Genomic DNA, 22,370 nt, shown 5'->3' on the forward strand with positions numbered 1-22,370 from the left:
GAGGAGGAGGAGGAGAAGGAGCAGGAGGAGGAGGAGGAGAAGGAGCAGGAGGAGGAGGAGGAGGAGAAGGAGGTCAGACATTACAAAGTAATTCTGAAGCATAAATAGACATAGACATTTTCCAACATTCCAGCCTTCCTGGCCTGCAGTGACACTTCCGTCCACCAGGGGTCACTGTTTCCTCTTCATGGCGCCACGACTTTCACTCTATTGGCTCAAATCAGGATTTCTGCTGAAGTTTTCTTTTACACACAATTTAAAAAATGCAGCAGGAGCAGGAGGAGGAGGAGGAGGAGGAGGAGGAGGAGGAGGAGGAGGAGGAGGAGAGAGGGGGAGGTAGAGGAGGAGGAGAGAGGGGGAGGTAGAGGAGGAGCAGGAGGAAGAGGAGGAGGAGGAGGAGGAGCAGGAGGAGGAGGAGGAGAGAGGGGGAGGAAGAGGAGGAAGAGGAGGAGGAGGAGAAGGAGCAGGAGGAGGAGAAGGAGGAGGAGGAGCAGGAGTAGGAGGAGGAGCAGGAGGAGGAAGAGGAGGAGGAGGAGGAGGAGAGAGGGGGAGGAAGAGGAGGAGGAGCAGGAGGAGGAGGAGCAGGAGGAGGAGGAGGAGGAGAGGAGGAGGGAGGAGGAGAGAGCATGGAGGAGGAGGAGGAGGAGGAGGAGGAGCAGGAGGAGGAGGAGGAGGAGGAGGAGAGAGGGGGAGGAAGAGGAGGAGGAGCAGGAGGAGGAGGAGCAGGAGGAGGAGGAGGAGGAGGAGGAGGAAGAGGACTGGCAGGAGGAGGAGGAGCAGGAGGAGGAGGAGCAGGAGGAGGAGAGGAGGAGGAGGAGGAGAGAGGGGGAGGAAGAGGAGGAGGAGGATGAGCAGGAGGAGCAGGGGGAGGAGGAGGAGAGAGGGGGAGGAAGAGCAGGAGGAGGAGGAGCAGGAGGAAGAGGAGGAGGAGCAGCTCTCACCTCCTTCCCGGTCGGTCAGGACCAGGGAGTGGGCGCGGCCACAGGAGACCTGCAGGATCCGGGTCGACTGAGGCTCCTTCAGGGGGACAAGAACTGGAGACGCTTCCAGGACGTAGTGGAGACTGTGGTCTGAGAGGACACCGTCACTACTGTGTGTGTGTGTGTGTGTGTGTGTGTGTGTGTGTGTGTGTGTGTGTGTGTGTGTGTGTGTGAGTGAGTGAGTGTCTCACGCCGGCTGTGCTGAGTCCTCTGGAAGCCCAGCTGGGAGTCCCGGTTCAGGCCCATCCCCCACAGCTTGGTCACGTCTCTGGTGGACGAGGCGAGGAGGGTGAAGCCGTAACCGCAGGCGGCCGAGGAGATCTGCAGAAACGCCGAGTCACGACCGATAAGAGCCGAGTCCCGACCGAGATTAGAGCCGAGTCCCGACCGAGATAAGAGCCGAGTCATGACGAGATAAGAGCCGAGTCACGACCGAGATAAGAGCCGAGTCATGACGAGATATGAGCCGAGTCATGACGAGATAAGAGCCGAGTCACGACTGAGATAAGAGCCGAGTCATGATGAGATAAGAGCCGAGTCACGACCGAGATAAGAGCCGAGTCATGATGAGATAAGAGCCGAGTCACGACCGAGATAAGAGCCGAGTCACGACTGAGATAAGAGCCGAGTCATGATGAGATAAGAGCCGAGTCATGACGAGATTAGAGCCGAGTCATGACGAGATTAGAGCCGAGTCATGACGAGATTAAAGCCGAGTCATGACGAGATTAGAGCCGAGTCATGACGAGATTAGAGCCGAGTCATGACGAGATTAAAGCCGAGTCACGACCGATAAGAGCCGAGTCGTGCGTGTGTGTGTTTCCACTACATAAACAAACCACAGCCCCCCCTAGTGGCCCAACATAACAATGACATCACTTTACGACACAAACGTTCCTGAGGGAAGCAGCCAGAGGAACGTTCCTCCCTGACGCCCCCCCCCCCCCCCCCCGGAGTTCCGTCGCCGCGGCAGCAAAGCAGATTAAACCAGAACAGGAGTCACACCAGTTCCAGGTGTGACCCCGAGCCAGACCGGTACCTGGTCCTCGGCCTCCAGCCGGTACGGGGTCAGCTGGTACTTGCGGGGCTTCTTCCCGCCGCCTGGCGCCACGAAGCTGGGGAGGCCCAGCGCCCCCGTCAGGCTGAAGCCCCACACGAACACCCTGCTGCTGGGCCTCCGCTTCCGCCCCACGGGCTGGACCGCCGGCCCCCCGCTGGGGGTCCCGTACCTGCAGACCGCCAGGCCCACCGTGGGGGGTCCCACACGCCGCAGGGCCATCCTGCAGAGACAGAGACCACGACCAGGCCCACACTGGAACAAACAGGGGGGGGGGGGGGGGGGGGGGGGGGGGGCAGGGTTTAACTACCACTGACTAAATTACATTGATACTTATATTATATCATATATTTCATATGGCATATACATATATTTATACATGTGCAACTACACTATTACTATTGGTATTATTATTATTATTATTACTGATATATATATATATTGTTGTTATTGTTATATTATTGCTACCACTATTAGTAGTACTACACAGGAGTATTATACACTATTACACATTGTTATTATGTGTATTATTGTTATTATTATTATATAATGCCTACTTCTAATGGCTCTGCCACTGCACCTTACCATTTATTATCTTTCTTTGATCTCCTGTTATTTCTAAGTGTCCATGTTCCGTTCTGTGTTTTACTTTATGTCTTATACACAGATATTTTTATAGTTTTATTCTTTACTTTTATTACTATTCTATTGTATTTTATAATATTCGTATGTACCAGATTGCTGCAACAAGACCACTTCCCTTCGGGGATGAATAAAGTAATTATCTATCTATCATATATCTATCTATCTATCATATATCTATCTATCTACTGAATTTATTAGATAATTCAAACCTCACTCAGATGTTCACACCTGTTTCTAATTACCTTTACAGAAACAATAAATAATGTCATTAAACTATAATGTTGTGAATGAATACGTAATAAAGATCCCATATATATCTACTGACTGTCTGGTTGAGTTAAACGTTATACCTGATATGAGCACGAATAAACCAAAGATAATCTCTACAACACCGAACTGCGTTCACTTCACCTGCAGCATTAACATTTACTCATTTTAATACAATACACGTGCATTATAAGGACATTTTAAACGGAGGAACAAACAACCACGTCTTGGCAGTGAATCCGGCATGAAACTGAATAATAAAAGTCGTTATTCAATAGAGTTTATCAACATATTCCAGTTGTTGTAAATGAAGCTCACGCGCCTCGGAACTCGAACACAAGTAAAGCATCGCGGCCACTTTTCACTGGAATTCAGACTTAATCAAGACATTGCGGGGTTTTTGCTTACAGCCGAACTGAAGTATAAAGAATTCTCGCAGTAGGAAACATTTCATCACAACACGCGGATGAAGTGAGACGAGCTGTGACTCGATAAGGTTTCAATGTTTAGAAACGTGGACGGAGTTTCGCGTCGCGCGGTGACGCAGCGAGCAGCGACTCACCTTCAGCGGGTTCAACTAAACAGCTTCAGACAAAGAAAACCGTCAATTTACATGAAGTCTGCGGTGCAAGTCACGAGTTTCAATGTCATTATCGCGCGTTTATTGACTTTTGGTTCACTAAAAGTAAAACGAGCTTCTTCCGGGACACAAGGATCAAGGAGCGACGTTCCGAGCAGCGCCACCTGCTGGGCTGGAGGGTGTTAACCCCTTCACTGCTCAGAACTCTGGGTAGTCATAGACAATAAAGGGCTATTATTCTATGTTCTTCTTTACTTACTTAATTTTTATTCTGTGTTATTGATGTTTCAACTTCCTGTTCTGTTCATTCTGCCTCCAGACTGTAAATTAATTTCTCCTGGATGATCAAGTCTCTCTGTTCTAGAAGGTCTGAATGTTTGTCCTTCGCTCTGACTGAAGAAAAATACTACGTTTGTTTTAATCGAGCTCAGATGAACTTTACTCCATAAATACTACTCTTCTTACTAAGTATAAAGAAAACCTGATATATACCTAAATACACGTGTCACGTCCAGTGTGGTTTCCGTAGTGTAGTGGTTATCACGTTCGCCTAACACGCGAAAGGTCCCCGGTTCGAGACCGGGCGGAAACAATTCTTATGGAAACACGCATAACGGTTTTTTTTCAACAATTAAAGTGGAACGTGGAACGTAGAACGTAGAACCTGAACTTGTTCCAGACCCTCGAAATATCTACAGTGCTCAGCAAGAAAATATATATATATATATATATATAGAGGGTAGATGGCAAAATAAGAATCTCATTCACTGTGAAACCTGCTTTTACTGCTGATATGACAATAAAAACACCTTCAATTTGAATTGGGTTTTTCAAAATAAAAGTTGAGGACGAAACGAAATATGTGTCAACAATTCGTCCCGTGTCTCCAGCGTTTCCGTAGTGTAGTGGTTATCACGTTCGCCTCACACGCGAAAGGTCCCCGGTTCGAAACCGGGCGGAAACACACCTTATGGTAAAACTGCAGACTTTTCAACGCGAGTCTCATCTTTATTAATCTGACATTTGTGTGAAAGTGACGCGAGTGGAAACCGTGCGGCTTCAAACCTTTTTATTATGACAAATGTACAAGATCAGATCCATAAGAAATAACGGTAAAGTTAACAAACAGCGTAAGGGGCAGACGAGCAGCAGCCGGCAGGGTTCCTCCACGTTACATCATGAGGTAAATCAACTGTCCACTCATTGGCACCACTCGCTCTTCATCACCTCCTCCTCCTCCTCTTCATCACCTCCTCCTCCTCCTCCTCCTCCTCCTGCTGCAGCGGTTCGTCCTCTGGAGTCGTCTTAACAAACGAGCTGCGTCTCGTTTCGCTGCTTTCAGGTCGCCGTGACGACGAGACTCAAACGATCTCGTCACTTCGTCCCAACAAAAAGAAAACCTGGAGAAACTCATGCAATCCCAAAGAATTGCCCCGTAGAACCCCCCCCCCCCCCCCCGTGGTTTTTTTTGTTTTGTTTTTTTAAATGCCTCTAAATATATTACAGCAAAAAACTAGACATTTACACAGACTGGTTCCAGCAGAGGTCAGTGAATCATTGGTTTGTTTCTCTCGTTTGTCTTTTCCTGCTCAGAGTTCATATATATATATTTATATATATGTATATGTATTTATTCTTTAAAAAAAACCCTAAACTTTACGCTTCATTCCCAACGTGACGAACACGGAGGGAACAAACGAGGCGCCGGGACTTCAGCTGAGTTTCAGTTCATAAAAAAAAACAAAAAAACAAATGTACAAAGGAAATAAGACACTTTACATTTCAGCTCCATGAAACGAGGTTTAGATACAGAAATACATTAATATTAATAACAAAATGTAAATGTAGTAACACAACGCTAAAGTAGACGTGAACTCCAGGAGGGGAAGCTGCTGCTTCTGTGATGATGATGATGATGATGATGAAGAGTAGAACAAGTCGATGGGTGGCGATGAAGGCCTCGTGTTTACATTCACACCTCCACTTTGAAATGATTGAAAAACTTTTACTTTGAGCTGAAAAGTGAATTTCAAACCAACTTTCAGTCTTTTATGGTAAAAAAGTGGTTCGTCTTGGTTTCTTTGGCTTTCAGGATCATTTCTCATCAAACGTCTGACGACTAAACTGGAATAATGGTTTTTTAAAGAGAAATTTCCAATTGTTGCATAAAAAGATTTTTTTGATTTATTTAGTCATTTGTGACAAGAAGTAACTTCCCATGTTTTTATTTCAGCTGACGAATATTTTAATTCTTTAATCACTTTTTCCTCTTTGAAATTTGAATTTTAATGTCCACAAGTGACTATTTAATACGTACGGAGTCGTTTCTCCTCAAATCTCTGGATGTAAAGTGAGTTCCTGGCGGCGACACGTTCTACACGTTAGAGAGGAAATGAAATGTGAGAACTTGCAGCTCTAGAAGGAGCCGAGAGAACTTTTAGCTTATCGCGTGTTTAAACACCAACTTAAAACGGAACGAGTGGAAAAAAGAAAGAAAAAACCCATTCAGGAGCTTCTCTGATGCTTTGCGGCTGATCTAGAACATCTAGAACATCTGCAACGTCTAGAACATGTGCAACGTCTGGAGGGACGAGTGTCGTGACTCTCTGACGCTTGAAGAGACTCATTGAATTGTGGCTTGAAGTGAAAAATGTGCAGAACGAAGTTTTAGTAAAAAAAAACGAGATGTTGAATTTTGACAGAACTAAAAGGTCAAATGAAGAACGTTGTTCCTCCTGCAGTACCGCTCCGGGGCTCCGGGGGCAGCAGCAACATGAACGTTTCTTTAAAATGACTCCATGCGCCACCTGGTGGCAGGAAGTGAGGTTGTGAGATTGGGCGAGTGACGACGAGGTTTCGTTTCGTGAAGAATCGTTTTTCTCTTCACGTGACGTTCAGACGGAATTTCTTTGTTCCAAAGACGCCCGAGGACGTCAGACTCGTCCTCTGGGACGTGGAATGGCTGTCCCAGATCAACGTCTTCACGCAGAGACTGGACGATGAGGTGGGGGTGGGGGGGGGGGGGAGGGGGGGGGGGGGGGTCTGGCAGTGGAGCTGGGTGGTCTGATGGGGACCCGTGAGGCTAACGGCTAACGGCTAACGTGACGGCGTGCAGACTGGAGTCCAGTTCTCTGAGCCAGAAGAGACAAGGACGAGTGAGGACAGACCAGAGGGGGGGGGGGGCAAGGGGGCGGGGGGGTAATAAAGTTAAGCAATATAAAAATACAATACCACAAAGAGGGACAGTACAGCGTTTTTACAAATCCTCGTTATTGCAGACGTAGTCCACCAGGTCTGTGACCCCCAACAGGTCGTCCTCGTCCTCCTCCGCCGCCGCCACGTCCCCCCCCCCCGCCAGCCCGTTGGCCGCCGCGCCCCCCGCAGGGCCGCTGAGGGTTTTAGGTGGGTCGGTGGTGGGGGGGGGAGGGGGAGGGGGAGGGGGGCTCTTGATGGGCGTCTGTCCATTGGTGGGCGGCGGCTCCACCGCGCCGCAGTCTGATTGGTTTGTTCCCTTTGACTCCTCCTCCTCCTCCTTCTCCTTCTTCTCCTCCTTCTTCTCCTCCTCCTCCTCCTCCTTCTTGGGCGCCGCCTCCTCCTCCTCCTTCTTGGGCGCCTCCTCCTCCTCCTCCTCCTCCTCCTCCTCCTCCTTCTTGGGCGCCTCCTCCTCCTCGTCGTCGTCCGAGTCGATGCGGTTCACCCTCTTGCGGACGGGCCGGTCCTCCTCTGAGGACTCGTCCGAGGAGTCGTCCGAGTCGTCGTCTTCAGACGTCCGCCGCCGCCGCCGCTTCAGCGCCAGACGTCTGTGGCGCCGCCGGGAGTCGTCCTCCTCCGAGGAGTCGGGCCTCCTCCTCCTCCTCGGCCCCCGGCCCCGAGACTCCTCCTCCTCCGACGAGGCTCTGGAGAAACTCGCTGAGGAGGAGGAAGAGGAGGAAGACGAGGAAGAGGAGGAAGACGAGGAAGACGAGGAAGACGAGGAAGAGGAGAATGAGGAGAATGAGGAAGAACAGGAGGAAGAGGAGAATGAGGAGAATGAGGAGAATGAGGAAGAACAGGAGGAAGAGGAGGAAGAGGAGAATGAGGAAGAACAGGAGGAGGAAGAAAAAAGAAGAAGAAGAAAAAGAAAAAGAAGAAGAAGAATGAAAAAGAGGAGGAGGAGGAAGAGGAAGAAAAAAGAAGAAGAAGAAAAAGAAGAAGAGGAAGAAGAAAAAGAAGAAGAAGAAAAAGAGGAGGAAAAAGAAGAAAAAGAAGAAATAGAGGAAGAAGAAGAAGAAGAAAGAAAAAGAGGAGGAGGAAAAAGAAGAAGAGGAAGAGGAAGAGGAAGAAGAAGAAGAGGAAGAGACGTCAAGGACCCGAGATCAAACCAGCCAGTGTGAAGAAACCTAGATATATAACAGAAGAAGCGCCGCCATCTTGGATAGGTCTCCTCTGGAGCTCAACATGAAGAAACACTGGTCCAGGAGCAGCAGCAGTAATGTCTCATGTTCCAGCTGAGGACAAGTTCTGTCCTCTGGGGGGGGGGGGGAGGGGGGGGGGGGTCCTCCACAGGACGGGGTCTCCTCTCAGCTGGAACATGAGGTTCTACTGCTGCTCCTGGACCAGCTACATGTTCTAGTGGGTCTTCACGTAGAGCTCCAGAGGAGACCTATCCAAGATGGCGGCGCTGGAGGAAGGTGGTGGACAGGCACTGATCTATCTAGTGACATAGATCTATGTGGAGAACAACGTTCTAAATGATGTGAGAGTGTGTGTGTGTACCGTCGGTGTCGGAGGTCCCCAGCGGCCCCCCAGGTCTGGTCCGCCCCCCGGTCCCGGTCCTGGTCCTGGTCTCAGACCCAGACTCAGACGTCTCACAGTAGTTGACCTTCTTCTTCAGGCTGCGGCGAGACGAACGGCGGCGACTCACGTCCAGGTCGCTGTTACTGTAGTCACTGGAGCCCGCTGTGGCTGAGGACGGGGGGGACAGGGACGGGGACAGGGACAGGGGGGGACAGGGACAGGGATCACAACCAACGTAGGTAACAAGAGTAGTTGGACGCTCGTCCGTCTCCAGTGTCTCCGGTTCTACTTCCATCTGGACAACCTCCACGTCTCCTACCGATCTCGTCTTCGTCCTCGTCCTCGTCCGTCTCCTCCTCCTCTTCATCAGAGTACCCTCTGGGCCTCTTCCTCCTCCTGGAGCTCCTCCTGCACCTCCCCGTCCTCCTGGTCCCCCGGCCCTGGACACGTCTCCTGCTGGCGTTGCTGCCCAGGTCACTGTCCTCCACCTCCGTCTCCGGGTCCGTGGCCACGAAGTCCTCCTCCGAGCTGCACACACACACACGTCCCCAGTGAAGACAAGTGTCTCCTGACCGTGCCCCCAGTGTCTCCTGACAGTCGCCCCGGTCAAGACAAGTGTCTCCTGACCGTCCCCCCAGTGTCTCCTGACCTTCCCCCCGGTGAAGACGATTGTCTCCTGACCGTCGCCCCGGTGAAGACATGTGTCTCCTGACCGTCCCCCCAGTGTCTCCTGACCTTCCCCCCGGTGAAGACCAGTGTCTCCTGACGTCCCCCCAGTAAAGACCAGTGTCTCCTGACGTCCCCCAGTGTCTCCTGACGTCCCCCGGTAAAGACCAGTGTCTCCTGACGTCCCCCAGTGTCTCCTGACGTCCCCCCAGTGAAGACGATTGTCTCCTGACGTCCCCCAGTGTCTCCTGACGTCCCCCCAGTGAAGACGATTGTCTCCTGACGTCCCCCGGTGAAGACCAGTGTCTCCTGACCTTCCCCCCAGTGTCTCCTGACGTCCCCCTGGTGAAGACCAGTGTCTCCTGACGTCCCCCCAGTGAAGACGATTGTCTCCTGACGTCCCCCGGTGAAGACCAGTGTCTCCTGACCGTCCCCCCAGTGTCTCCTGACGTCCCCCGGTGAAAACCAGTGTCTCCTGACCGTCCCCCCGGTGAAGACCAGTGTCTCCTGACCGTCCCCCAGTGTCTCCTGACGTCCCCCGGTGAAGACAGACGCCACCCACCTCTCGCTGAGCCTGAACTCGTCCTCGCTCTCGTCCTCGTCCACCGTACTGTCACTGTCCAGGTCGTTGAGACGCCGCCGTCTCTTCCTGGGCGGCGCGGCGCCGGCGCGCGGCGGCCGTCCGTTCTCCTTGCCCTCCTCCGCCTGCAGGATGGCCGACATGTCCTTCCCCCGGTGGCCCGTGATGTTGGCCATGTCCTTACCGCGGCCCGCGCCTAAACAACAACAACAACAACAAACATTCAGCTTCTTCCTTCATTCAAACTAAGATTTGATCCGTTCAGTCGCTGCAGGAAACAAACTGACTGAACTTTATTGTGAAAATAATCGACGCCACTAAAACTAATGAAGATATTTTGATTCGTCACCAGAATTCCTCCTTTAACACAAATAACAATAAATAGTTTTACCAATAATAATGGAGCACATTTTAAATACATTATCTGAATAATAATAATAAAAATAATAACAATAGTAATAACAATACTAATAATAGTAGTAATAACAATAGTAATAACAATAGTAATAATAGTAATAACAATAATAATAATAATAGTAATAACAATAATAATAGTAACAACAATAATAATAATAGTAATAACAATAATAATAATAGTAATAACAATAGTAATAATAATAGTAATAACAATAATAGTAACAATAATAGTAATAATAATAGTAATAATAATAATAGTAATAACAATAGTAATAATAGTAATAATAATAGTAATAACAATAATAAAATAGTAATAACAATAATAATAATAGTAATAATAATAATAATAGTAATAACAATAATAATAATAGTAATAATAATAATAAATGTGTGATTAAAGTGAGTTTCAGTCAAAAGGGAGGAAACGTGTCCTCACCTCCCCCCTCCGCCTCCTTGATGTCCTCCTCGATCGCCTCCTCGATGGCCTCGTCAAACTCGTCAAACCTGGACAAGCAACACAAGGCGGAGCTGAGAAGAGCCGACTCATCACTTCCCCCCAGGAGGTCCAGGAGAACCAGGACTTCCAGGACATCCAGGAGGACCAGGACGTCCAGGAGGACCAGGACTTCCAGGAGGTCCAGGAGGACCAGGACGTCTCTGACCTGTAGCTGATGTTCTTCTTGGCCCTGGTGGACCTCCGGCCCCAGCTCCTGCTCCTCTTCCCCTCCTTCTTCTCCTTCACCAGCACCGCCGGCCTCTCCTCCTCCTGCTCCTGCTCCTCCTCCTCCTCCACCTGTGAGGAGGAGCGAGAGGCATTCACTGACCCGGCGGCGGCGAGTCCAGGAGGAGGCGGAGCCTCAGCGTCACTTACAGACGGCGTGATGATGTTCTCCAGGCTGATCCCCACGTAGATCAGACGCTCCTTCCTGCAGGACAGACAACAGCAGGGGACATTCAGAGTCCAGCAGGGGACATTCAGAGTCCAGCAGGGGACATTCAGAGACCAGCAGGGGACATTCAGAGACAATCAGGGGGACATTCAGAGTCCAGCATGGGGACATTCAGAGTCCAGCAGGGGACATTCAGAGACAATCAGGGGGACATTCAGAGTCCAGCAGGGGACATTCAGAGACAATCAGGGGGACATTCAGAGTCCAGCATGGGGACATTCAGAGACCAGAGACCAGCAGGGGACATTCAGAGTCCAGAGACTATCAGGGGGACATTCAGAGTCCAGCAGGGGGACATTCAGAGACAATCAGGGGGATATTCAGAGTCAAGCAGGGGGACATTCAGAGACAATCAGGGGGACATTCAGAGTCAAGCAGGGGGACATTCAGAGACAATCAGGGGGACATTCAGAGACAATCAGGGGGACATTCAGAGACAATCAGGGGACATTCAGAGACAATCGGGGGACATTCAGAGTCCAGGGAACAGAAACATCTTGAAGACATCAAAGCAAGCAGCCCCGTCCTGCAGTTCCACTCTGAACCAGCAGGTGGTTGGACGGCGTCCCTGGTTGGACGGCGTCCCTGGTTGGACGGCGTCTCACCTGCGTTCGGCCCGTTCCTTCTTCTTCAGGGCGGCGTCCAGGTTCCCCAGCTCCTCGTCCAGCTTGTCACACAGCTGCTTCTGCAGGGACCAGGGACGGCAGTGAGCTACGTCCTCTACCTCCACTACCTCCCTACGTCCACTACGTCCCCTACCTCCCTACGTCCACTACGTCCCCTACGTCCCCTACCTCCCTACGTCCGCTACGTCCCTACGTCCCCTACCTCCCTACGTCCGCTACGTCCCTACGTCCCTATGTCCGCTACGTCCACACGTCCCTACGTCCGCTACGTCCCTACGTCCGCTACGTCCCTACGTCCCCTACGTCCGCTACCTCCCCTACGTCCGCTACGTCCCTACGTCCGCTACGTCCCCTACGTCCGCTACGTCCGCTACCTCCCTACGTCCACTACATCCCTTACGTCCGCTACGTCCCTACGTCCGCTACGTCCCTACGTCCGCTACCTCCCTACGTCCGCTACCTCCCTACGTCCGCTACCTCCCTACGTCCGCTACCTCCCTACGTCCGCTACGTCCACTACATCCCTTACGTCCACTACGTCCCTACGTCCGCTACCTCCCTACGTCCACTACCTCCCTACGTCCACTACCTCCCTACGTCCACTACCTCCCTACGTCCACTACCTCCCTACGTCCACTACCTCCCTATGTCCACTACATCCCTTACGTCCCCTACGTCCGCTACGTCCCCACGTCCGCTACATCCCCACGTCCCCTACGTCCGCTACGTCCGCTACGTCCGCTTCGTCCCTACGTCCGCTACGTCCGCTACGTCCCTACGTCCGCTACGTCCACTACATCCCCTAGGTCCCTACGTCCCTACGTCCCCCGGTCTGAGGGTACGTACGTGCTGGCAGGGGGGGCAGAACCACTCCCCCAGGGGGATGACCATGAGGGGGGGCCGCAGACACGCCGTATGGTAGCCGCTGTCACACGAGTCACACAACAAGATCTGAGGACACGCAGAGGGACGGAGACGTTAGAGACATAGATGGACAACAGTAGAAGCCTGGTGGCGTCTCCAGTCGTCCTCTTGTGCTAAACAGACTGAAACGGTTTCAGTGGATCTTCTAGTAGTAATAACACCTAGTAATAATAACACCTAGTAATAACAGCTCGTAATAATAATATCTAGTAATAATAACACCTAGTAATAATATATCTAGTAATAATAACATCTAGTAATAACAACATCTAGTAATAATAACATCTAGTAATAACAACACCTAGTAATAACAACATCTAGCAATAATAACATCTAGCAATAATAACATCTAGCAATAACAACACCTAGTATAACAACACCTAGTAATAACAACACCTAGTAATAATATAATATCTAGTAATAACAACATCTAGTAATAACAACACCTAGTAATAACAACATCTAGTAATAACAACACCTAGTAATAACAACATCTAGCAATAATAACATCTAGTAATAACACCTAGTAATAATAACATCTAGTAATAACAGCTCGTAATAATAATATCTAGTAATAATAACACCTAGTAATAATATATCTAGTAATAACAACACCTAGTAATAATAACACCTAGTAATAATATAATATCTAGTAATAATAACATCTAGTAATAATAACATCTAGTAATAACAACACCTAGTAATAACAACACCTAGTAATAACAACATCTAGTAATAACAACACCTAGTAATAACAACACCTAGTAATAACAACACCTAGTAATAACAACACCTAGTAATAACAACACCTAGTAATAACAACACCTAGTAATAATATAATATCTAGTAATAATAACACCTAGTAATAACAACACCTAGTAATAACAACACCTAGTAATAACAACACCTAGTAATAACAACACCTAGTAATAACAACATCTAGTAATAACAACATCTAGTAATAACAACATCTAGTAATAATAACACCTAGTAATAACAACATCTAGTAATAACAACACCTAGTAATAATAACACCTAGCAATAACAACATCTAGCAATAACAACATCTAGCAATAATAACATCTAGCAATAATAACACCTAGTAATAATATAATATCTAGTAGTAATAACGTAGTAATAACAACATGCTGTAGTAGTGCCATGCGGCCACCGGGGCCCCGGGGCCACACCCACCAGCTCGGGGTGGTTGGGGAGGCCACACTGCTTGCAGGGGTCGTCGTTGGGCGGCAGGTCGTCGTCGCTGGACGTCGACGAGTCGGAGGCGCGTCGTTCTCGGTCCAGGCGCCGCCTCTTGCGGGATCGTTCCACCTTGTAGTCCTCGTCGCTGTCGTCGTCCTCGCTCTCCTCCTCCTCGCTGTCCTCGTCCTCCTCGCTGTCCTCGTCCGCCGAGCCTTTCTTCCTGCGGCGCGTCCTGGTGTTGGACCATCGCAGCTTCCGTCTTCGTCTCCCCTGAAGGGACAAACGGAACGAAGCGTCACGTCTCCGAGGGGGACAACGTCTTTAGAGCTTCAGTCTCACCTTCGGTTTGTTCTGCGTCTCCTGATCCACCTTCTTCTCTCTGGGCTTCTTCTGGACGGCCTTCACCTCCTCCTCCTCCTCCTCGTCCTCGTCCTCCTCGTCCCGGTCCTTGTCTTTGCTCTTGGGGGGCGTGGCGGCAGACTTCTCCACCCTCTTGTCCTGGATGTCCACGGCCTTGGGCGTGGGCCTGGAGATCCTGGGCGAGCGGCGGAGGGACACCCCGGTGTTGGAGTCCGACTCCGAGTCTCCCTGCCGCTCGTCTCGCTGCAGCTCCGCCTTCCTGCGGTGCGCCAGAGATCGGTTCTTGCGGCGAATGTCCGCCACCTGGACGTCCATCAGGGTCTGGACGCCGTTGGACACGTCCCGGCCGGGGGGCGGAGCTTCAGACGGAGGAGCTGCTGCTCTGCTTTGATGTTCTTTGGTGTCTTTCCCAGACTCGTCCTCCTTCGTCTCCTCGGTTTTGTCTTTCTGAGACCTGTCCTCCTTCGTCTCCTCGGTTTTCTCTTTCCGAGACTCGTCCTCCTTCGTCTCCTCGGTTTTGTCTTTCCGAGATTCGTCCTCCTTCGTCTCCTCGGTTTTGTCTTTCCGAGATTCGTCCTCCTTCGTCTCCTCGGTTTTGTCTTTCCGAGACTCGTCCTCCTTCGTCTCCTCGGTTTTCTCTTTCCGAGACTCGTCCTCCTTCGTCTCCTCGGTTTTCTCTTTCCGAGACTCGTCCTCCTTCGTCTCCTCAGTTTTCGAGACGATCTCGGTTTTCTTCTCTTTATCATCCGAAGGCTTTTCTCCTCCTCGGTCTGTCTCACTCTGCTTGTCCTCTTTCTTGTCCTGTGTCTTGTCCTCCGTCTTGTCTTGGGACACCTCCGGCTCTGGTTTTTCAGGTTTGCTTTTGGTTCCTTCAGAGACGTTTGTCTCCTTGGCAGGACTGGACGCCTCACCGCTCCGTTCAGTCGCCTCTTTGCTCGTCGTTTGTGGGACAGACTTGGACTCGTCCTCCTGCGGACCAGTCGGGTCACATCTGTCCACCGCTGCTTCGTCTTCTACCCGATCAGACGTCGAGTCTCTTTTTGCGTCAAGCATCGTGGTTTTGTCACGATCCACATCTTTCATCTCAGCTTCTGCTTTCTGTGTCTTCGTCTCCTTGACGTCTGTCTCTGCAGGTTCAGTCTCCTCCGACTGACCCGGCTCTTTGACGTCCTGCCGACTGTCGTCTTTGTCCTCCGTCTTCTCGTCTTCTCTCTGAGCGCCACTTCCTGCAGCAGCGTCCTCGGTGCAGCTGGATTCCTGTGGAGCCTCGTCTCCTGCAGGACGTTTCTCTGACTCCGTTTTCACTGCAGGTCTCTGCGTCATGTCCTCAGACGTCTTCTTGACCTCGGGCGTCTTCTTGTCCTCCGGCGTCTTCTTGACCTCCGGCGTGTTCTTGTCCTCGGACGTCTTCTTGACCTCGGACGTCTTCTTGACCTCGGACGTCTTCTTGACCTCGGACGTCTTCTGGTCCCACGACGTCTTCTTGACCTCGGACGTCTTCTTGACCTCGGACGTCTTCTGGTCCCCGGACGTCTTCTTGACCTCGGACGTCTTCTGGTCCCCGGACGTCTTCTTGACCTCGGACGTCTTCTTGACCTCGGACGTCTTCTGGTCCTCGGACGTCTTCTTGACCTCGGACGTCTTCTTGACCTCGGACGTCTTCTGGTCCTCGGACGTCTTCTTGACCTCGGACGTCTTCTTGACCTCGGACGTCTTCTGGTCCTCGGACGTCTTCTTGACCTCGGACGTCTTCTGGTCCTCGGACGTCTTCTGGTCCTCGGACGTCTTCTTGACCTCGGACGTCTTCTGGTCCTCGGACGTCTTCTGGTCCCCGGACGTCTTCTGGTCCCCGGACGTCTTCTGGTCCCCGGACGTCTTCTGGTTCCCGGACATCTTCTTGTCCTCTGACTCCCGGCTGGACTCTGGTCTGTCCAAGTGTCCGCAGGTCACCGCAGGTTCTCCCGAATCCTTTGATCCTTTTGATGTGTCTTCATGATTGGTGTTTGGCGTCTTGGACTCGGCAGACGTTGCTCCGTCTCCTACGTCCTCGTGGAGCTGCAGTGGAGACGCTCTGCGCTCCGTCACGTTGTCGTGGTTACAGGTTTCTTTGGGGGGAGGGGCTGCTTCTGTTGGTGGACACTTCAACGTTTCCTTCTCCTCCTCCAGAACCAGATCCTTCTCCTTCAGGTCTGGACTCGTGGTCTCCAGGTGGGGGACGTCCTCGTCCCGGCCTGCCGCCACAACCTCCTGCTGTTGGTCTTCTTTACATCCATCCGTCCTCGTCCTCGTCTCTACGTCTTTTAGTGCTTCTGTCATTTCCACGTCGGCAGGTTTGGTCTCCACATCCAGAACTGTCCTCTGGTCTGTCCAGACCATGTGGTCCTTGGCTGCAGGTTTAGAATCCTGGGACCCCGGTTTGTCCTCTGCAGCTCCAGTCGTCTCAGCTTTCGCCTCGGCTGGACGGACGGAGGGCTTTTCGTCCCGGTCTTTATCCGCAGCTTCCCGTTTGCTGCCTTCTCTAGTTTTCTGCGTCTCCGTCGTCTCGTCTCCGTCCCTCAGCGTCTCCTTCTCCTCCACGCCGGGAGGTTTTGTCTCCTCAGCAGAGACCTCGTCTTTCCTGTCCTGACCCGCGGTCACGGCTTTAGTTTTCTCCGCCGAGGCCTCAACCTCTCCGTTGACGCGGTCCTTCCTGCTCTGATCGGGGGGTTTGGACGCCTCCTTGAGGTTCTGCGTCTCCTTGAGGTTCTGCGCCTCCTTGAGGTTCTGCGCCTCCTTGAGGGTCTGCGCCTCCTTGAGGCTCTGCGCCTCCTTGAGGCTCTGCGCCTCCTTGAGGCTCTGCGCCTCCTTGAGGGTCTGCGCCTCCTTGAGGGTCTGCGCCTCCTTGAGGGTCTGCGCCTCCTTGAGGGTCTGCGCCTCCTTGAGGGTCTGCGCCATGACTCCACTGCTCTTGTCAAAGCCCTCGGTGAACTTCATCCCCCTCTTCTTCAGGGGGATTTTGGCCTGATGGTCGTTCTTCATGCTCTGCTGGACCTCCTCCGTCTTCCTCGCCTCCTCGTCTCTTTCTGTCTTCACCAGGAGACGCGGCGCCTCCGAGGCTCGCCTTGCTTCGCCCGGACTCGCCGTACAGTCCGACGCCTCTGCCGGTTCCTCCTTGATGCTCTTTGCTTCGGCGCCGACGTCTTTGGCCTCGGCTTTGGTTTCCACGGTTCCGTTGACCGCGGAGGGTTTGTCCTCGGGGGGTTTGTCCTCGGGGGGTTTGTCCTCGGGGGGTCTGTCCTCGGAGGCTTTGTCCTCGGAGGCTTTGTCCTCGGAGGCGTCGGGCTTCAGGCCGTCGTTCGCCGTCGTTTCCTCTTTGGCCTCAGTCTTCGGCGAGACTCGGGCGGCGGCCTTGCCGTCGTCCTCCGAGGTGTCGCTCGTCTTCTTAGCTTCACCTGAGACGTCAACAAAGACCAGAACACCAGACGAGTCACATCCTGGTTTCACCACAGACACTTCAAACACCAGAACCGTTCTAGAAGCAACAGCTATAGAGTTTGTCTGTTTTCAGTTCCTCCTCCACCAACATGCAGGTTCTAGACCAGGACTACCAGGTTCTAGACCAGGACTACCAGGTTCTAGACCAGGTCTACCAGGTTCTAGACCAGGACTACCAGGTTCTAGACCAGGTCTACCAGGTTCTAGACCAGGTCTACCAGGAGCCACGTCAGACCAGCTGGCTGAGGAACCAACTCACGCTAACGGTTCCACGCTCACGTCCTGCAATCTGATTGGTCCTGAGACGATGATGAAGATTCCAAGCCGACTTAAAACCACTAAATCAAGGCACCCGGCCGAGACGGCCGTCGGTAAGAGACGACGCGCCGAGGCTCCTCCCACCTGCTGCCGCCTCTTTGTCGCCCTCAGCTTTGTCTTCCAGGTCCTTCTTCAGCAGCGCCGGGTCGATCTGCGTCTTCAGCAGCGCCACCACGTCGGCCAGCTCGTTTCTGTCTCTGCGGGCGACAAACGCAGCGAACCGTCACGTCCGACCCGCCGACCCCCCCCCCCGACCCCCCCCCCCACGCCTCCTCACCTGACGATGCACCTCCAGGAGGAGCCGTCCAGGTCGTCCTGCTCCTCCACGTACACCCGCACGTTGTTGTCCTGGTCCAGCTGGAACCAGTACATCAGGCCGTCCTTGTCCCGGCCAATCGGCTGCAGGCGCATCTTGTCGGGGTCCTCGTCGTTGATGGCCGTCTTGAACTTCACGTTCTCGTCGAACTGGCACTCGCACAGGTACTGCCGTCGAAACGCCGCGGGACGGAAAGACAAAACGGTGAGAACAGCGAGGATTTCTTAAAGGCGCAGTACACGTCGGGACGCACGAGGAGCCGCGTTGCCACGGCGGCGGCGGCGGCGCTCACCTTCAGGATCCCCGTCTTGCTCTCGGCGCTCATCTCCAGGTAGCCCTTGTCCTCCAGCTCCCAGGCCCAGCTGCTGTGGAACTCCTGACATACCTGAGAGGAAACCAGAACAGGTCAACGCCAACTTCCTGTCCAAACACGAGCGTCACACATCCGCCGCCGCAGCAGCAGCATCATCCTTCGCCGCCGTGTCTCAATGAACACGTGGAGACGAGCAAAGGAGTGAAAACTAATTAAAGCGTCAACTTGTCTTCTGTCCTTGTTCACGTTCACTCTGAGCTGTGAGTCTGAGCAGGAAGTGAAGGAGTCACGTTACTCCGTCAGAGCCTCCATCACCACCTGGACTACATTACATTGATACTTACATCATATATTTCATATTGCATGCACATATATTTATACATGTGCAAGTACACTATTACCATTGGTATTATTATTATTACTGATATATATTGTTATTGTTATATTATTGCTACCATTATTAGTAGTACTACACACGAGTATTATACACTATTACACATTGTTATTATGTGTATAATTGTTATTATTATTATCTAATGCTACTTCTAATGGCTCTGCCACTGCACCTTACTATTTATTATCTTTCTTTTATCTCCTGCTGATTTCTAAGTGCCCAAGTTCCGTTCTGTGTTTTACTTTATGTCTTATACCAGATATTTTCATATTTTTAACTTTTATCTTTGTTCTATTGTATTTTATAATATTCCTAGGTACCAGACTGCTGCAACAAGACCACTTCCCTTGGGGGAAGAGCACAGTACTGATGTCCTCTCACCCGGACCAGGTACTTCTCCCAGCGCTCCGCCGTCACCGACTTGCCGATCTTCCTCAGCAGCTTCACGTGGAGGTCGACCAGCAGCTTCGGCACTGGAGGGTGGAGAGAGAGAGGAGAGTCGTTAACCTGGGGGGGGGGGGGGGGGGGCGGGGGGCCGGGCCTGGGTTCATGGCCATTTTTGAAAACGATGTCCGTTTTCACGGCAACAGCAGAGACGGTGAAAACGACGGGATGAGCACGTTGGCGTCGTCTAACGACGGAGGAAGTTCCTCCGGCCTCGTCACATTTAAAGCTCACGTTTCACACGGACTCTTTTCGGTGTGACACAACGAGCCGTCCGTCAGGAAGGCGTGTCGTTTAGTTATGAGCTGCAACTTAACGGCAGTTCTTCACCATCAGGACGCTTCTGAGGAACTTGTATTTATCTGTGTTCGTCATCGCGACTGAAACTCTACAAGACTTCGCATGAACTCAATAAATGGACATCTTTTTCTGATAACGGAAACAAATTGGTGTCATAAAGTGCTCCATCTTTATTTCTATTGTATTTTTTATCGGATTAATTGGTGGAATATTTCGTTCTATTGACACGATTAACAAAATATTCCAGTGGACAGGTTTGTTATTATGGTGGCCGTCAAAATAAAAGCACCAAGTCCAGGAGAACATGGACAGAGTGACGACTCCACAGAGGGACACTTGTTGTGACGGCCTCTACTGAGCATGTGCAGAACTACTGGTCACCGCCAACATGGCGCCCAGGACGGCGGAACGTCTTGGTAAAAGCTGCATTTTCTGACTCTGAGCTCCAGATGTGCAAAACACCTGGAAAGTTCAGTGTTTTCACATGAAACCGTGGCCTGACGGGTTTTTGTCTCCTGATTGTTCGTGACGAAGGAGAAAAGAGAAAAGATCTTAATCTCTAGACGACAGAAACACTTCAGACTCATTCAAACGACTGAAGAAGCTTCAGCTCCACCTTTTAGTGGGATTTACTTTATGGTGACGAGTCGTCCAGGAGTGAAGCACATCAACTGTGTCTGAAGGCACAGCTGCTCCCTCCGTCACCTCCTCCGTCACCTGCTCCGTCAGCTGCTCCCTCCGTCACCTCCTCCGTCACCTCCTCCATTACCTGCTCCCTCCGTCACCTCCTCCGTCACCTCCTCCATTACCTGCTCCCTCCGTCACCTCCTCCGCCACCTCCTCCATCACCTGCTCCCTCCGTCACCTCCTCCGTCACCTCCTCCATCACCTGCTCCCTCCGTCACCTCCTCCGTCACCTCCTCCATTACCTGCTCCCTCCGTCACCTCCTCCATCACCTGCTCCCTCCGTCACCTCCTCCGTCACCTCCTCCATTACCTGCTCCCTCCGTCACCTCCTCCGCCACCTCCTCCATCACCTGCTCCCTCTGTCACCTGCTCCCTCCGTCACCTCCTCCATCACCTGCTCCCTCCGTCACCTCCTCCGTCACCTGCTCCATCACCTGCTCCCTCTGTCACCTGCTCCCTCCATCACTTCCTCCGTCACCTGCTCCCTCCATCACCTCCATCCATCACCTGCTCCCTCCATCACCTGCTCCCTCCGTCACCTCCTCCATCACCTGCTCCCTCCGTCACCTCCTCCCTCTGTCACCTCCTCCCTCCGTCACCTCCTCCATCACCTGCTCCCTCCGTCACCTCCTCCCTCTGTCACCTGCTCCCTCCGTCACCTCCTCCATCACCTGCTCCTTCCGTCAACTCCTCCATCACCTGCTCCATCACCTGCTCCCCCCATCACCTGCTCCATCACCTCCCTCCGTCACCTCCTCCATCACCTGCTCCCTCCGTCACCTGCTCCATCACCTGCCGGTCTCAGTGGTCCTAATGAACTGGCCCATGAGCTCAAAGACAGATGTCATTATTATAATAGAGATCAAAGAGATCAACACTCATCATAAAGCCTGATGTTTATACACACGCAAAATCCTGGAGCCAATTTAACTTTGATCATTCCGCATTTTAATCTTAATGTATGTGTCTGTTGGTCTCCGTGTGAAGAGGAAACGAGATTACAGATTAAAAGCTGAACAGGAGAGGGAATTCCTGCTGCGGGTTGTGAACACATGAGGAAAAATTAAAAGTCAATCAAGACCAGTCGGGTCGAGGCTGCACATGCGCAGATCTGCGTGAAATCTGTCAAGTTCACGGAAGAAACCGGAAACACGCGTCGTGGCTGCGTTTTAAACTGCTTTGCGAACAAAGACAGACGCGTTTAATCTGTTTTTATGGATGTAAATACTTTGGACCAGTTAATAAAATCCATACGAAGAGATTTGGTTAAAAATCCACGATTCACTTTGGGATTAAAAACTTCAAAATTGTGGCATCTTAATTTTACTACGAAAGGGCCCACCGGAAGTGGTGAGGCAGCGGCGCGATTGACGGATCGGAGCACAACATGACAAAATGTTTCAACTGGGAATAAAGTGCACATTTGCGCGTCCGTTTCACGCGCTGACACCCCCCCAGAGGAGCCCCCCCCCCCCCCCTCCCGGTCACGGTGCGTGGCCGGGAGGGGGGCAGCCTCCAGCCCGCACACGCCGCGAGCAGCGCGCAATGTGCGGGACTGTGCGGGTTCAGATAAAGGCTGCTGGGAAAATAACCCCATCAAAAGCTAGAAAAGTGAGAGAAAAGCTCGATAAATCCGCAGCTCCGCGGCCGCGGGACGAGCGGGGGCCGCGGGGCAGAGCCCCCCCGCTCCGCCCCGCAGCGGCGGGACGCGGCGAGGCGGAATTTAACGGGACGTAAAGGTTAAAAAAAAAAAAAAAAAAAAAAAGACACAATAACACACAACTGGCTAACGTTAGCCGCTACATGCTAACAGCCCCCCCCCCCCGGCCGGCCCACCTGAGCACGAGTCCCGCAGAAAGCGCTCCAGCTGCGGGAAGGTGAGCTCCGGCAGGTCCAGCAGGGCTCCGTACCGCTCCAGGAACGAGCAGATCACCGCGAAGTTCGGACCCAGACCGGGAGCAGAGCTCGGCGCCGCCGCCGGAGCAGACATCTTTAACACAGGGCCACTCCGCACTTCCGGCCGCGCCAAAATAAAAGTCGCGGGGCGAAAAGAAAATCACACAGTCGAAGCTTTAAACTGAAGTTTTAATTTGTAA

At 51.9% G+C, this 22,370-nt stretch overlaps 2 protein-coding genes across 4 annotated transcripts in view; both read right to left on the minus strand.

The window, feature by feature from the left end:
- The window catches only part of rcc1l (RCC1 like), a 4,676-nt gene extending 1,023 nt beyond the window's left edge, over positions 1-3,653 (minus strand). The window contains 4 exon segments of the mRNA XM_080509079.1: positions 942-1,070; positions 1,172-1,301; positions 2,020-2,292; positions 3,512-3,653. Of these exon segments, the coding sequence (XP_080365205.1) occupies positions 942-1,070; positions 1,172-1,301; positions 2,020-2,259 (499 nt within the window). The 5' untranslated portion in view covers positions 2,260-2,292; positions 3,512-3,653.
- A 2,930-nt stretch (positions 3,654-6,583) lies between these two features.
- Positions 6,584-22,264, minus strand: rsf1b.1 (remodeling and spacing factor 1b, tandem duplicate 1; the record flags this gene model as incomplete). Of its 3 annotated transcripts, XM_080508704.1 has the most annotated exons (17): positions 6,584-7,438; positions 8,285-8,473; positions 8,625-8,833; positions 9,534-9,747; positions 10,405-10,472; positions 10,631-10,761; positions 10,840-10,894; positions 11,524-11,603; positions 12,391-12,495; positions 13,663-13,938; positions 14,008-15,408; positions 15,733-17,459; positions 17,905-18,017; positions 18,098-18,303; positions 18,429-18,521; positions 19,225-19,316; positions 22,111-22,264. In XM_080508704.1, 17 exons carry the CDS (start codon positions 22,262-22,264, stop codon positions 6,786-6,788), a joined length of 5,766 nt encoding a protein of 1,921 aa, XP_080364830.1. In that variant the 3' UTR covers positions 6,584-6,785. The 3 variants fall into 3 exon arrangements, with proteins under 3 accessions (XP_080364830.1, XP_080364829.1, XP_080364828.1); XM_080508703.1 differs by having other exon boundaries at positions 10,631-10,894; positions 11,524-11,597; XM_080508702.1 differs by having other exon boundaries at positions 10,631-10,894.
- Between the last annotated feature and the right edge of the window lie 106 nt (positions 22,265-22,370).

Source organism: Blennius ocellaris (genome assembly GCF_963422515.1).
Source record: "Blennius ocellaris genome assembly, chromosome: 14".
Lineage (NCBI taxonomy): Eukaryota > Metazoa > Chordata > Actinopteri > Blenniiformes > Blenniidae > Blennius > Blennius ocellaris.